Here is a 14613-nt window from a genome sequence, read left to right as displayed (position 1 = left end):
ACAGTTAGATAAATGAGCTTGCCAATCAAACGTCTGTATTGACCAGGATCTTTGAGAAATGGGGAAGATGTCTCCCAAAAAGGGTGGTGGCTCGCTCAATAGGTGTATTCTCCGGTTTACAACCCAATAAACCCGATCTCCTCAAGTAAGTCCAACACATACTTCCCTGTGAGGCGTCGTCTTTCCTTTGGCATATGCAAACTCAATACCAAGGAAGTATCGGGTCGTCCGATGTCTCGTGTAGCGAAATGCTTCATTAAATGCTCCTTAGTTCTCTCAGATTCCACGGCGATCACTGCACCGTCAACAAGATGTCATCGACATATACATCAAGTACAACACTAACCCGGGATGAAGTGTTCTTATAGAACACAGAATGATCCACATTACACCTGCGAAAACCATCTACAACTGCAATTACACTAAATTTGTCAAACCATGCACGAGGACTTTGTTTCAGACCATAGATCGCTTTCTTGAGCTGGCAGACTAGATTCTCCCCTAAGCAACATACCCGGGAGGTTGCTCCATAAACACTGATCTCAACTAAGTCTCCATAGAGAAAGGCATTCTTCACATCAAGTTGACGAGTGTCCATGATCGATTCATAACTACCAAGCAGGTAGAATGCGAATGGAATTCGAGACGAGCAGCGGGTGAAAAAAGTCTCGGCATAATCAACACCATAAGTTTGAGTAAAACCACGGGCCACTAACAGGGCTTTTTAGCGATCAAGCTGCACCATCCGCTTTGTAGCTTGACGAGAAGACCCATCGTGAGTGGCGATCTTTGGGCATCGCAGGCGAGGCACAAGCGTCCCATGTACCACGAGATCTCAAGGCTTCCATTTTTCTCATCCATTTGTCGTTTGCCATTGTGGAAAGCAAAGCGCGCATCTCGTAGAGTCCTGCGAATTGACTTTCGGCGAGACAGGGAAAGAGCAAATGTGCTGAAGGACGGGTGAAGATTATCATAAGAAATAAAAAGGGAGATGGGATATTTAGTACAAGAACGAATACCTTTGTGAAAGGCAATGGGAAGATCGAGAGCGGATCGCATGGTCGGGGAGAGGACCGGAGGGGCGGAGTGGCTGGCGGTACACGTTGGCGTCGATGATAAACCCGTCCAAAACGACCAACATCATATCCAATGGAGGAGCGTCGCACTAGGCATAGGCGCGGGCGGAGGGGACCGAGGGAGCAGGGGATGGGGAGAACAATATCGAGATGAGCGTAGTTAACATATCGTGAGCCCGAGATCGAGAAAAAAATGATTGAGACTCAAAAAGCGTGACATCCGTAGACACAAAATACTTCGAGCTAGTCGGATGAAACAACCGATATCCACGTTGGGTGCGGGAATAACCAACAAAAACACATTTAAAGCGCAGCAGGGCGTAACTTGTCCAAACTAGGGTTAAATCTGAACAAAAACCAACACAGCCCGAAAACACGAGGGGATAAGTGAAACGACTTTCGGTATTAGGTAGAAAAGCGACGTAAAGGAACCTCTCCCCTAAGGGTGCGGAAGGCATACGATTAATAAGATAGACTGCGATCGAGATAGCATCGAGACCACAAATACATAGGAATATTACGCTCTACCAAGAGAGTGCGTGCAACATCCAAGATGTGACGATGCTTTCTTTCAGCTACTCCATTTTGTTGAGAAGTGTGTGGGACGGGTGGTTTGATGAATAATCCCAAAGGGCTGACATAAAAGAATTTCTGCTGAGAAGAGACAAATTCTAAAAGCATTATCGGTGCGAAGACATTTGAGAACAATGGAAAATTGATTTTTTATTTCCAAAATGAATTTTTTGCGTCGAATAATGGAAAGTTTGCTGAAGACGACTAAGAGAAGGGTGAATATTTTGTAAAACACGAAAAGGGTGAAAACCTTCAGTTTACATTAAACAACTTTTGTCAGTATTTGTGAATTTTTTTTTGAAAAAATTGGATAAATTACATTTAAATTAAAGTTAGAGCCATAAAAAAAAAGTACAGAGATATACTATGGTTGGATGTAATTCTAAATGCAGTGGATTTCTAATTACAATGTAATTAGAAATACTTGGTTTTCAAAATACAGTGCAATCAAATCTTGTGTTTGGTTAGATGTAACTGAAATTACTGTATTATAAAATTTTATATTTGTTTGAAAGGATTTGTAAATCTGTAATTGGAAAATGCATGTGTATATGTGTGTATATATATATATGTATATGAGTATATATATGTATAAATATACATATATATATACATGTGTATATATACATATATGTATATGAGTATATATATATATATATTTGTATAAGTACATGTATATGTGTGTGTATATATGTATATAAATATATATTGGTATAAGTACATGTATATGTATGTATATATATGTATATATATATACATATATAAGTATATATATATGTATAAGTATATGTATACATATATGGATATATATATATATATATATATATATATATATATATATATATATATATATATATATATATATATATATATATATGTGTAAAAATATGTATATGAGTATATATATATATATATATATATATATATATATGTATGTGTATATATACGTATATGAATATATATATATATATATATATGTATAAGTATATGTATATCTACATATATGTATATGAGTATGTATATGTATATGTGTAAAAGTACCTGTATATGTTTATATAAATATATAAATGTATGTGTATGTGTATATGTATGTGTATGTATGCATGTATTTATATATATACATTGGTTTTCAACTCACAGGATTTGGTTTTACGCCCAATTTGGGGCGTAAAAGCCAAAACACATCCAAAAACTATTGTGATGTAATCTCGATTACATCGAGGATTTGCTAAATACACTCAAACAAACAATGAATTTTATAAAGTAAAGTATTTGGTTTTACATGTAAAACCAAATACACCCAAACAAACACACCCTAAATAAAGAGCGGCAGCCACCATAATGATGTATCACAGTGTTTGTATTGGTGTCCTTTTTAAGTAACTCAGATTCCATTGATGTCCTTTTTGAGTAAGTCAGGTCATGGTAATTGAGAATTTTTCTAAAACTATGGTCAAAGATCCCCAATCATAGCTATGTGTTGCTGGTTTGATAAAACAAAAATTTGAATCTACCATGTACACTATGCATATAATATATATTTGATTTGTGTTGAACATAATTTCCAGACTTGATCAATTGATTTTACAAGATCAATACAATAAGATGCAAAGATACAAACCCGGATCTCTCATCCTATCAATTTAAGCTTTTGCGTCGAATCAAATCAATATAATACACATTAGATTTGCATCGAACATAATAAAACTAAACCATACATATTCAAGATATATGAAATAAAATCACATAATTGGCCAACTAGTCAAGGATAACAAGTTTTAATTATTTTGACATCATCATCATTGTTATGGGTAGGAGCATAAGACAAGAGATCAAGCATAAGTCTGGGTAAAAACCCTTCTGGAACCACAATGTCGATCCGCATCATTGGTCTGTAAGCATCAGGTATCTGCACACCTGCTTGCACACATAGCAAGCAAATTTGTATGTGAATCATGTTTATAATAAGTGATCAATTAATTACACATCCAGGCAAGTCATATTGTAGCCAATCTCAATAGAAGCCAATTTTATGAATCCAAAAGCACAACTTTGGAATCATAGAAAAGGCTTCTTTAAAAAAAAAAAAAATAATAAAATGAAATAAGCAAAAGTCTTCTTTTTCAAAAAAATAAACAATTTAATTGAAACAAGCAAAAAGCTAACCACAGAACCAAAACCAAGCCCTCTTAACAGAATGAATCCCTCCATCTAAACCCAGAAAATAAAATTTGATGCACACATGCATGGGTGTTGTTGGCTACCAAAATAGGACCCTGCAGCAAGAAAAAAATAAACATAGTGGTGATGAAAATGGCTTTGCTTTCAACTTTCAAGATTCCAAAGATATCTCATATACTCTTCACCCCAGTTATAAAAACTAGATGCTAGAACCAAGAGGATTACCAAAATACTCTTATACATGATTTGAATTTACACATTAGAGAAGCAGAGATATGTAGAGAAGTCTTCATAATAAATAGAAAGTAAAGGGGAGAAATATAAATACAACATTGAAAACGCATCTGTGTAATCTTTATGACCACTCTATTGATTTGCGATCATCATCTTGATCCTCATCCTTGCAAAGCACAGTGCAACATAAACATAAATCTTGTCAAACGAGTTGTCCACGCAACGGAAATAGGCATACCTCCACTTCTTCTTGAATGCTAAGACACCCCAAAGAGTCCAGAATCCCATTGCAAACCCTGATAAAGATCCAATGTACATCCATAGCATCCCATCATCTTCATCATTTCCATTACTTGGCTCTTCCTTAAATATTATACTATCTTCAGTGCAATTGTCACTCAAAGGAAATCCACAAAGATGATTTCCAATGTAAATGGAGGGGTCATTGAATGTGTTGAATTGATTACCTGATGGTATCCTTCCTGATAAGTTGTTATGAGATACATTGAAGAGGCTCAAGAAAGCCAAATTTGATAAAGTTGCTGGTATACTCCCTGAGAGTTCATTTCTTGATAAGTCTAGTGATTGTAGCTGCTTCATTCTGCCCAATTTGTCTGGAATCTCACCTTCTAAAGTGTTTCCAGAGAGGTTTAAACTTTGAAGACCATACAAACTTGTTAGCTCTTCAGGGATGTTCTCTAACAACTTATTACTGGAAAAGTCAATGTAATTTACATATCCAATACGATTTTCACCATACGCATCTTCCCTTCCCCTAAAACTCAAGAACACAGTTTCACTATTTTGGAGCAAAATGGGTAACCAATTAGTAGTCTCTGGAAGCATTTGCATGACGGTCAAGTTGCTCAAACCCTTTGGAATAGGACCTGAGAGATTATTGCTTGACAAATCGAGTATTTGCAGATTCTTGAGGTGAGAAATTTCTTGTGGGATGTGATTAGCAAAGGCATTCCACTTTAAGATGAGAACCATTAAAGATGACAGGCATTCTCCTATCCATGTTGGTATGCTTCCAATGAAGCTGTTATAGCCAAGATCAAGAACGATCAATTGACTGCAGTTCTTCAAGGAATTAGGGAACTCGCTAGACAATCTATTATGGCTCAACAGTAGTGAGTTCAAACCACGAAGATGACATATTGAATCTGGTATAGATCCAGATATGTTGTTGTATGCCAAATTTATATTTGATAGTGTAAATGAATCCAACCAGCAATCAGGGAGCTCACCTGATAAATGGTTTTTAGAGATATCGATGAATTCAAGTCCCTTCACTTGACACAACCAATCAGGAACCCTGCCATGTAATTTGTTCATTGAAATTGAGATTCCAAAATAAGGAAATAAAGTGGTGTTATTTACTATAATTCGAGGGATGTGACCTGAAAAAGAGTTATTAGAAAGATCTATGTAAGAGAAGAAGGGGCTATGCATGTGGAGATCTGGTAAAGGACCTGAGAACAAATTTGAAGAAAGATCAAGGTTTTCCATGTGAGTGAAAGTTAAGAATTCAGGGATCATCCCCTGAATCTGGTTATCAGAGAGGTCTAAATCAACGAGGTTGTGAGTAGTCGAGTTCCACAACCAATCAGGCACAGTGCTGGAGATTCTATTGTGGGACATTGTAAGTACTTCCAATTTGTGTTGTGTTTGAAGCCATGTTGGGAATTCCGGACCAACTGAACAGGACCTGATTCTTAATTCATTGAGGAGAAAAGGAGGAACCCAATTAGAACTCACATTGAAAACCAATGAATTACCAGACATAGCTAGTGTTTCTAATTTCTTTAGTCGAGTGAAGTGTTGTGCAGATATAATAACACACATCTGATTATGAGAAAGATCCAAATGTACTAGCTCTGCAAGATTTCCAATCTCCTCTGGTAATGATCCTGTTAGTTGATTAGAAACAAGAAATAATTCCTCTAAAAAAGAAAGCCTTGCTAGGGATAAAGGAACAGAGCCAGAGAGTGAGTTGGTTGAGAGATCAAGAACCTTGAGATTCTTGATGTCCCCGATCCAGTCTGGTATATCTCCATCAAGATTAGCATATCTTAATTGTAAACGAGTGAGACTATGCTTAAGACAGCCAGAGAAAATAGATCCAAGTTCAACCAGTTTCTTGCTGATATTCAACCAAGATAAGTCTAGAGTTCGCAAGCTGCAGAGACTGCCTAAGCTTTCAGGTATGCTTATCTTGCTATATTGTATCTTAGGAATATAACGACTTTGCACACCGAGACGTGGGATCCTGGTGACGTGATGAACATTGAAATTGAGGTCTAGATATTGAAGGCTCTTGATGTTGAACACCCAGGAAATCCCCGAGAAATTGATATAGTTGAAAGAGAGATCAAGAATGGATAGAGATGAAAAGTTGAGATGAGGAAGGGAAAGAGGGAACTTTTCTAACTCACAGTTGGACATGCGTATCTCATTTATGGAAGGAAGCTTGTTGAGAGTTAGGAACAAGCTGCTACTAGATGAGTTATCGCCAAAGGGTACAGCACTCATATCCAGGTGTTTCAATGAAGTAAGATGAGAAAGCCATTCATGGTGTGCAGGCTCAGAAATAAAAAGATTATTGTGTGAGAGATCAAGAGTGTGCAAACTTGAGAGATTTCCAAAACTAGCAGGAATGAGTCCGTAAAATCCAGCATTAGAGAGGTTGAGGTAACTCAACTCCTTGAACTGGCTGATGAATGATGGAATGTTTGGGTCACTGAAGAAATTCCCACTCAAATCAAGATAACTCAAGTGTTGAAGTTGAAGCAAAGATGGAGAGATCTCACCTCCCAGTGGCATGTAGAAATCTTCTGATCCCTGCTGGCCAAGGGCCAGTCCTATGATGTTGCCAGTTGTGTTGTCACAGTGAACACCATCCCAAGAACAACAGTCTTGTCCCACCCAAGAAGATAGGAGGTTGCTTGAATCAGTGATGTGCTTCTTGAAATCAAGAAGGGCCATTCTCTCACGCTCCGTGCAATTAGCAGGATGTTCAGCAGCACTGGGAACAAGAAGAGCTGCTGCATCACTGCACTGCAAAGCAAGTCCAAATACTAGCAGGAATAGCAGTCCCCCAAACACAAGGAGGGCAGACATTGCTGGCTAGGGGATATTATTAGTGTATTTTCGTTGAGCAACGCCTGTGTTGAGATAAAGAGCTACTGCAATTCCTTGCTTTATATATTATATTATGTTAAGGTCTTTGCATTGCCTACAGTAAGTCTTCGCGTGAGGATTTTTCCACCATCAAGACAGCCATGTACTGCCAACCCCCACCAGCAGGACGAGATGGTATTTTGTTCAGCTTTCAATTAGAGAGAACAATTCATGCACCAGTGGTTTTTTCATATTTTACAAAAGAAATATCAAGCAAAAACAAAAAAAAGCCAATGTAGTTAAACTGATTGAGATGGTTATATTTTGAGCTCATGTATTGTGAATTGTTAAAGATTTAAATTATATCATAATTACTGTACTCAATTAAGACAAACATTTTTTTTTTTTTTTTTTTTTTTTTGAATAATAGACGACAAACGCCTTTTTTTTAATGAATATAATGTACAGAATAATATAAGAATCATAGATGAACAGTGTATCAACAGTACTACCGGAGGAGAGATTTGAACCCATGACCTCCTTTTTTACACTTTGGTATCATACCATTAGGGCTATTCAATAGTTGGCAAAACAAACAAATTCAGAAAATAATTTCATAATTTATCCTCTTTAGTAAAGAAGAAGAAATAAAACAATACAATTTTAATAAATTGGGATTTCTCTATTTTATTTATAAAAAAAAAAAATAAAACAATAATAATGATTATGATATAATGGGATTATGCAATTCATATATATCTTAAAAATTTAAAATTTTTAAAAGAAGTTTTTCTTCTCTACGTCTTAGACTTTTTTTCATATTAAAATATGATTTTTTTTATTAATGATGAACAATTAATATTTTTTTTAAAACAAATAGGCAAACAATGAACAATTCTTAGTTACATGGACTTTGGTACCCATTTTGACCCAAAAATAAAAAATAAAATAAAATCAGAGTTAGGAATTATTTTATTATGTAGTGGAGAGTATTTTTTTCTTGAATTTTCATGATTTATTTATATTTTAATACTTTTAAAAGAGATTTTTCTGATAAAAAAAGTTACACAATTTAACATTTAATATTTTTTTTTTCTTATTTTTCAGTGAAACACAATTACAAATTGAACAATATATTTACCCTCACCTTACGTAAAAATTCAAAATCATTTTCTTAACGAGGTATGAGTACCTTAAATATTTTTTTTAATAAAATAGATAGACTATAAATGCATTTAAAGAAAAATTCAAATATAAAAAGGGCCCACAAAAGATAAAACTACTCCACTCGAGATGGTGCAAACACAACGGAAACCACAACACAAGGCCCCACGGGACCTTAAATGTTATTGACTTTTTTATTTTTTTTCCCCTTCAAATCCTTCTACTGTTTTCTTAAGGATGGCGGCGTCAGATGTCCAGCTGCGGATTTCTTTTGGCGCAAGCCTTGTCCCCAAAAAATTACTTTTGCTTAATTGGCTATGTAGTGAAGAATAGGGTCCCTCACTTTGAGAATTTAGCGGAGAAAATGTAATAGTCGATCGCGCTACTTGTGTCTTTTTGTCATTCAATCGATAAACGCTGGATCATCTCTTCGAAATCGTCTCTTATGTTCGTAGAATTTGGGGTTACTTTATTTTATTGTTTAAGCTGCCTGAACTTCCCTCCTCGGTGGACAATCTTTGGGTCGCGTGGAGGGGAACGGTGCAACCCTCGCTGAGGTTTTTTTGGGGATTTATTAGTGAAAAGCACTTGTGTAATCGTTGTATTGGCTACTGTAAATGATATTGTCTTTAATGCCAATGTTGTGCATGATCATATCCTTATCATCAAAATTGATCGTTTGTTATTGTCCTGGAATTTTAACTGTGCAGAGGGAAACAAGGGGAAACTAGAGGAGGCCATGGGGAACGTTCACCGTAGCCTGGACTTTCTGGGTTCTCGATCTGAGGCGGGTCCTGAGGAGCCGTCGGCCGAGGCGCCAGAGCGGTAGACGATCTTGTGTTTTTTTGGATTGCTGGGTGGCAGGGTGTGAGGAGGCCTTCTTTTTCCTTTTTTCCCTGTGGTGTTTTGTTTTGATTTGTGAGCATGGTCTTCACATCCAACTGAATTTAATAATAATTCCTTCGTTGATATGAGTCGGAGTCCAATTGCTGCCTCCATAAGTTTCTCTCTCTTTTTAAATAGAAAGTTCACTAGTGCTACTACATAAATCAATTGAAAAGTCAGGTCAAATTAAGTGTCTATCAAAGAAAAAGAGCCTTATGTTTTGACAAAAAATCCATTGACTACAATGATAAAAATTGTTGACTTTTCTATTTCACTGGCTATGTTTATTTTTTTCAAAAACCAAAAATATTGACTTGACTCTTTTCAATTTATTGACTCTATTTTGAAAAGGTAAATGAATCACTTCCAATCTTCCAATTTTAATTTTCCATGACGATCCACGATGGGGCCTCTACTTCACTCTGATTAGATTCATGGCTAAATGGCTTTACCTACAAGGACATCTGGCCAACCCTGCTCAACAACTTCTATTAAACAACTTTTTGTAGGCTTCCCCTCTCCAATGATCTTTTTCTGTGCTGCTTCCATTGTTGACATCCTACCACTTAAGTCATCTTTATTAACTCTCTCCAGCAACAATGAAGTTGTGGGATCTTGGCATCTTGAAAACAACAGCACTTTTTTAGTTCACTTTCTTTACCATTTCCATTTCCTCGTGGATATATAGGGGCTTTTGCTGCCCCTAAAACCTTTCTTTTGGAAATCAGCTTGTACAAATAAGATAACCATCTTTTGCTAGCTTACTTGGAACAATAAATTCTTATACATAGTACCCTTGCTAAACAAGGTTGTAACTGATGCGCCACTGATACATGTGTTCTTTGCCATCAAACTATAGAAACAATGGAGCATCTCTTTCTCCATTGCAGCTTTGTAGAACGTATTTGGTCCTTTTATGAGCAAAATTGCGGGCTGCATAGTCTCCCACGATCCATCTCTAATATTTGGACTACCTGGCTATACAATCCTCTTTAAACCAATATTTTGGGCATTTGGCTTGAAAGAAATAGAAGAATATTTAAACAATGTGTGCTTGATCTTATTCCCGTCATAATCAACAACACTTACATGCTTCTTGTAGCTCACAACCCTTAGCACCAGCATTTCCCCGAAGATTTAGTCCACACTCAGGTGCTCCTTAGATTTTTTTAGCGCTAGCATTGATGGTATTACTCTGCCTCGGTGGTCTGATCCGTGAGCAATCCGTCAAGCAAAAGAATCAATCCTATCACCCCATGATGGTCAACACCGACACTTGCTCCCCTCTGTGTTTTGTTATGTTTTTCTATTTTGGAGCTTTTGGGTGATTTGATCCGCATACTTTTGTAGTTGGTTGTCTGTTGTGTTTCTCTTTCAATTGGATTGTCGTTTTATTTCATTTTTGATTTTTTTTTTTGTTGTTTGTCGTCCTTGTATTTTCCCGGATTTTTTTAATAAATTAGTGGTTAATCCACTTTATTAAAAAAAAATCCGTATCTATTATATTATATTATATTATATTATATTATATTGAGAGTTTCAGTTTTGCCATATATACATAATACCAACTTCTAAGACTACATTGGCTTGTGAAAGCAGTAGACTGTCTTCGATTTTAGTGCCTTCAAGACCCAATAAATAGTGCAATTTGCCCAAGTCTTTCATCTCAAACTTTAAATTAAAAATTATTTTAGCTTGTGAGTAATGGATGCAAAATCATCTCCTGTAATGACCAATATTATTCATATACAGAAACAAGAAAGTTGTCGCGATTTAAGTATGTCAAATGTACAATACAAGATCATCTGAACTAGAAGAAAAACCTAGCAAAAGTGGAGCTAAATTTGTCAAAGGAAGCTCTAGGTGTTTGTTTAAGTCTATATAATGCCCTTTGAAGTTGACATGCTGGGTGAGGGATGATCAACACCATGGGAAGGTTGCATATAGAATGCCACAATCAACCCAAGCATATTTGACATTCATTTAGTAGAGTTTCCATTAATGCCCTGTAGCTACTACTGTCAAAAAGGCATTAATAGAAGTGAAGTGAGCACTGGAAGCAAAAACTTCCCATACTTAATCCCATATTCTAGTGTATGGCATTTAGCAACAAGTCGAGCTTTGTATTGGTCAACGGAGTTATCAAATAAGTTTTAATTTTGTAAATCCATTTATTGCCAACACTAGGCTGTCATAACAGTAACTATACCAAATCTCAGGTATGATTCCTCCGCTATTGTTAATTTTATGAATCCACTTCCAACTAATTTTGGATTTTTGTTTTAGGTATATTCCTTCTTTATGAGTTTTTACATGATTGTAAGAATATATATATATAAGAACCACAAACAGTAGATCCTAATATGATAGATGCTTGAAAACTCCATGGCACTATTCTAATGTATCACATAGCAGAATAGATAACATGTGAATATGGTTGGCAAAGGAATTGAAAAACAAAAGCATGCACAACTTATGGTCTCATATTTAAATCAGTAAACTGTAAACCTTATACTTACTAGCTATTCGACTGTCTAGATCTATTCCAAAATTCAAATTTTTCAAACAAAGTAGGCTCCCCCGGATAACCGAATGATGCATCACTACAAACAAATAGAAGGTAACAATCAAGTTCAAATCAGCACTTAGTTAGACATTGAATAAGTGAGAAAAAGAATTTCAATTTCAACTATAAGCAAGCAAATTATATCAATGAACAAGAAGAAAGAAAGCAGAAGAAGTTACTTGCTCAGAGACCCACCAATTCAATGTAAAAAAGTCAGTTCAATTAGAAGTTTGAATAGCATTTTATTTGTAGATAAGACAATCCCTTTTCAAATATTTAGTATTTTCCCTTCTTTTCATATAATTAGAAAAGAAAAAAAATCTAATTGGTTAAATTACGACAAGACTGGTGGATGCCCTAGTAACAATGCACATAATTATCTTCTACAGGAAGTGATAAAAAAATAAATTCGCATTTTCAACACTTAGAATCAAACCTGAAACTTATGATGGACAGACTAGGTTGCTCATCAGGGGTGGAGAATTCAAATTTGTTGCTGCAAAAGAAAATAGTGTTATGTTTAACCAAAGGCGGGATTTTTCATAAGAAATTTATAAAGTAATCAATAAAGAAAATTGTTAGATTTTATATTTTTGGTACTAGTGGGTCCTATATGGGTTTTATATGGGCTTAGGGGTCTTACATCAAAAAGCCTCAAGACTTAGTGGCTTAATCTCTATACCTATATATAAACCCATTACACTTCTATTACACAACCGATGCGCAGACTATATTTCCAACATCCTCCCTCAAGTCTCAACTCCTACGAACTTGCACGCACTCATGACACCGGAGGTTTGCTTTATATGACTCAGACACTACTTGTGTCTCGTGAGGTCCCACACACATGGAGTCATACATATACTGGACTCAGTACTCACATCGGTGGCTCCACTATATTTCTCTGATACCATGTTAGAATAGGAGAAATAATTTGTATATCTCATTAGTAAAGGAGTACAAGGATATATATAGAGAAATACTATGGTTTTGTGGTATGGGCCCAGTATGGCCCATTAACCAAATATAAACTATAACATAACTCTAACACAAACAATACGATTATATAACCGATTTTGTATGACTGAAATATATATATCTATATATATACATGCATGTACTCTATGAGAACTAATGACTAATGACTAAGAGCCACTAGGAGATTTCAATAATTGAGGGGATCTTTGGTATGGGAATTAATCTAAGATTTTTGAAAATATAAGTAAAAAAATTTGTTAGTGAGAAAACATTATAGTTATTTTTACGTTGTTCTAATACGTAAGAAACAAACATTATAGTTATTTTTTTAATTCCCGAACATCAAGCTTTTACATTTTATAGTTTGATTATTTTTTATTCAAACCTTCACGTTTATATTTTTTTATTGAAAGTATGATTTTATTTGTGATAAAAATCAATGCTTGATTAATTATGTAGTATTTGATCATTTTAGATAAACAAAAGCATTTTGAGTTAATTTATGTGTTTTTATAATTTTGTATTTATGAGTTATTTCAGAAAATTATTTATATTCCCAAACAAGAGAATAAAATATTCCTCAATATTCTTATATTGTACATATAATGTACATCCGGGTTCCAGTACTGTTCGGTACTGTTTATATTCATAAAAAATGGTGATTGTCGCTTATTATTCAAAAAAAAAATATTCCTCAATATTAATAATATATTCCTCATAATATTTTTTTTAAAACCAAACAAAATAAATATATTCTTAAGAATTTATATTCATAAGAGAATATTTTAAACATTACAGCAAACACTCCTTGAAGGTAGTAATATACTATATATTTTTTTTAATAAATAAAAGACAAGCACCGCCCCATATTTAAAGAACGTTAAGAAATATTATACGTAAAAAATTTGATACCAATAGATCAAAAATGTCATTATTTTGAGTAATGTTTCGTGGATTTTGCTAACGAATTAAAATATTTTTTTTAATGATATTTGAAACTACTCGTTGTTGTGGGGTTCATTTGGTAGTCTTCGGGTTGTGTTGTGGGGGTGGACGGAGGAAAGTGTGAAATTCAAGTTTCACACCAATATATGCCTACCTGGGTGTTCTGTTGAACACAGCAAGGACTAGCAAGTTTGTGATCCTCATGAGTCTAATTTCACTGTGACTTCACAGGTAGCAAGATGCTATACGTTTTGTGCAATGTTTAATGGATTTTGTTAAAAGAAATAAAATTTTATTTTTAAAATGAGGTGTGAAACGACACCTATGATGTGCTCTTTTGGAGGGTAGACTTTGGGGGTGATAGGGGTCATGAACTTGGCCATGGGGAACGTGTTTGGCTGAACACACAAAGGACTTGGAAATTTGTGACCTGGTGAAATCTGATTTTGCTGAACTTTGATTTTATAAAAAATAAAAACGAGGAAGTAGAGGCTTTGGCAATTTCAGTTAATTCCCACCTAATTTTTTTTTAACGAAGTTGATAAATAACAAATTAAAGAATAAATGAATATGGAGATAATTTGATTGACATCATAAGTAGGGGTGTAAATGATACACCTCTACTCGCAAGCTACTCGGGCTCGACTCGGTGAAAACTCGAACTCGGCTCGGTCACGAGTCGAGTCGAGCTCGAGCTCCAGTAGTCGAAAGCGAGCCGAGTTCGAGTATTATGATACTTGACTCGAGTGCTCATGAGCCTAATCGAGCATGTATGTATATATATAATATTAGATTTATTTGATAAAAAATCAGGGGAAAAACTTTCGAGACTCGAGCTAGATAATGCTTTATGGTTATTTTTCACTTTTTCGAGCTTTAATCGAGCGA

At 35.2% G+C, this 14613-nt stretch overlaps 1 protein-coding gene across 1 annotated transcript; it reads right to left on the bottom strand.

Moving 5' to 3' along the window:
• Positions 1 to 4284: 4284 nt before the first annotated feature.
• Positions 4285 to 7220, bottom strand: LOC120272113 (receptor-like protein EIX2). Its single transcript, XM_039278859.1, has 2 exons — positions 4532 to 7220; positions 4285 to 4427 (listed from the first exon to the last, which is right to left on the bottom strand). The coding sequence occupies exons 1-2, from the start codon at positions 7185 to 7187 to the stop codon at positions 4414 to 4416; spliced, it is 2670 nt and encodes an 889-aa protein (XP_039134793.1). The 5' UTR covers positions 7188 to 7220; the 3' UTR covers positions 4285 to 4413.
• Between the last annotated feature and the right edge of the window lie 7393 nt (positions 7221 to 14613).

Source organism: Dioscorea cayenensis, chromosome 11 (genome assembly GCF_009730915.1).
Source record: "Dioscorea cayenensis subsp. rotundata cultivar TDr96_F1 chromosome 11, TDr96_F1_v2_PseudoChromosome.rev07_lg8_w22 25.fasta, whole genome shotgun sequence".
Classification (NCBI taxonomy): domain Eukaryota; kingdom Viridiplantae; phylum Streptophyta; class Magnoliopsida; order Dioscoreales; family Dioscoreaceae; genus Dioscorea; species Dioscorea cayenensis.
This window is presented reverse-complemented; position numbering and strand designations above follow the sequence as displayed.

What these genes read in the sequence shown, in the direction of transcription:
- LOC120272113 (XM_039278859.1), bottom strand. Translation starts at nt 7,187, where the DNA reads ATGTCTGCCCTCCTTGTGTTTGGGGGACTGCTATTCCTGCTAGTATTT.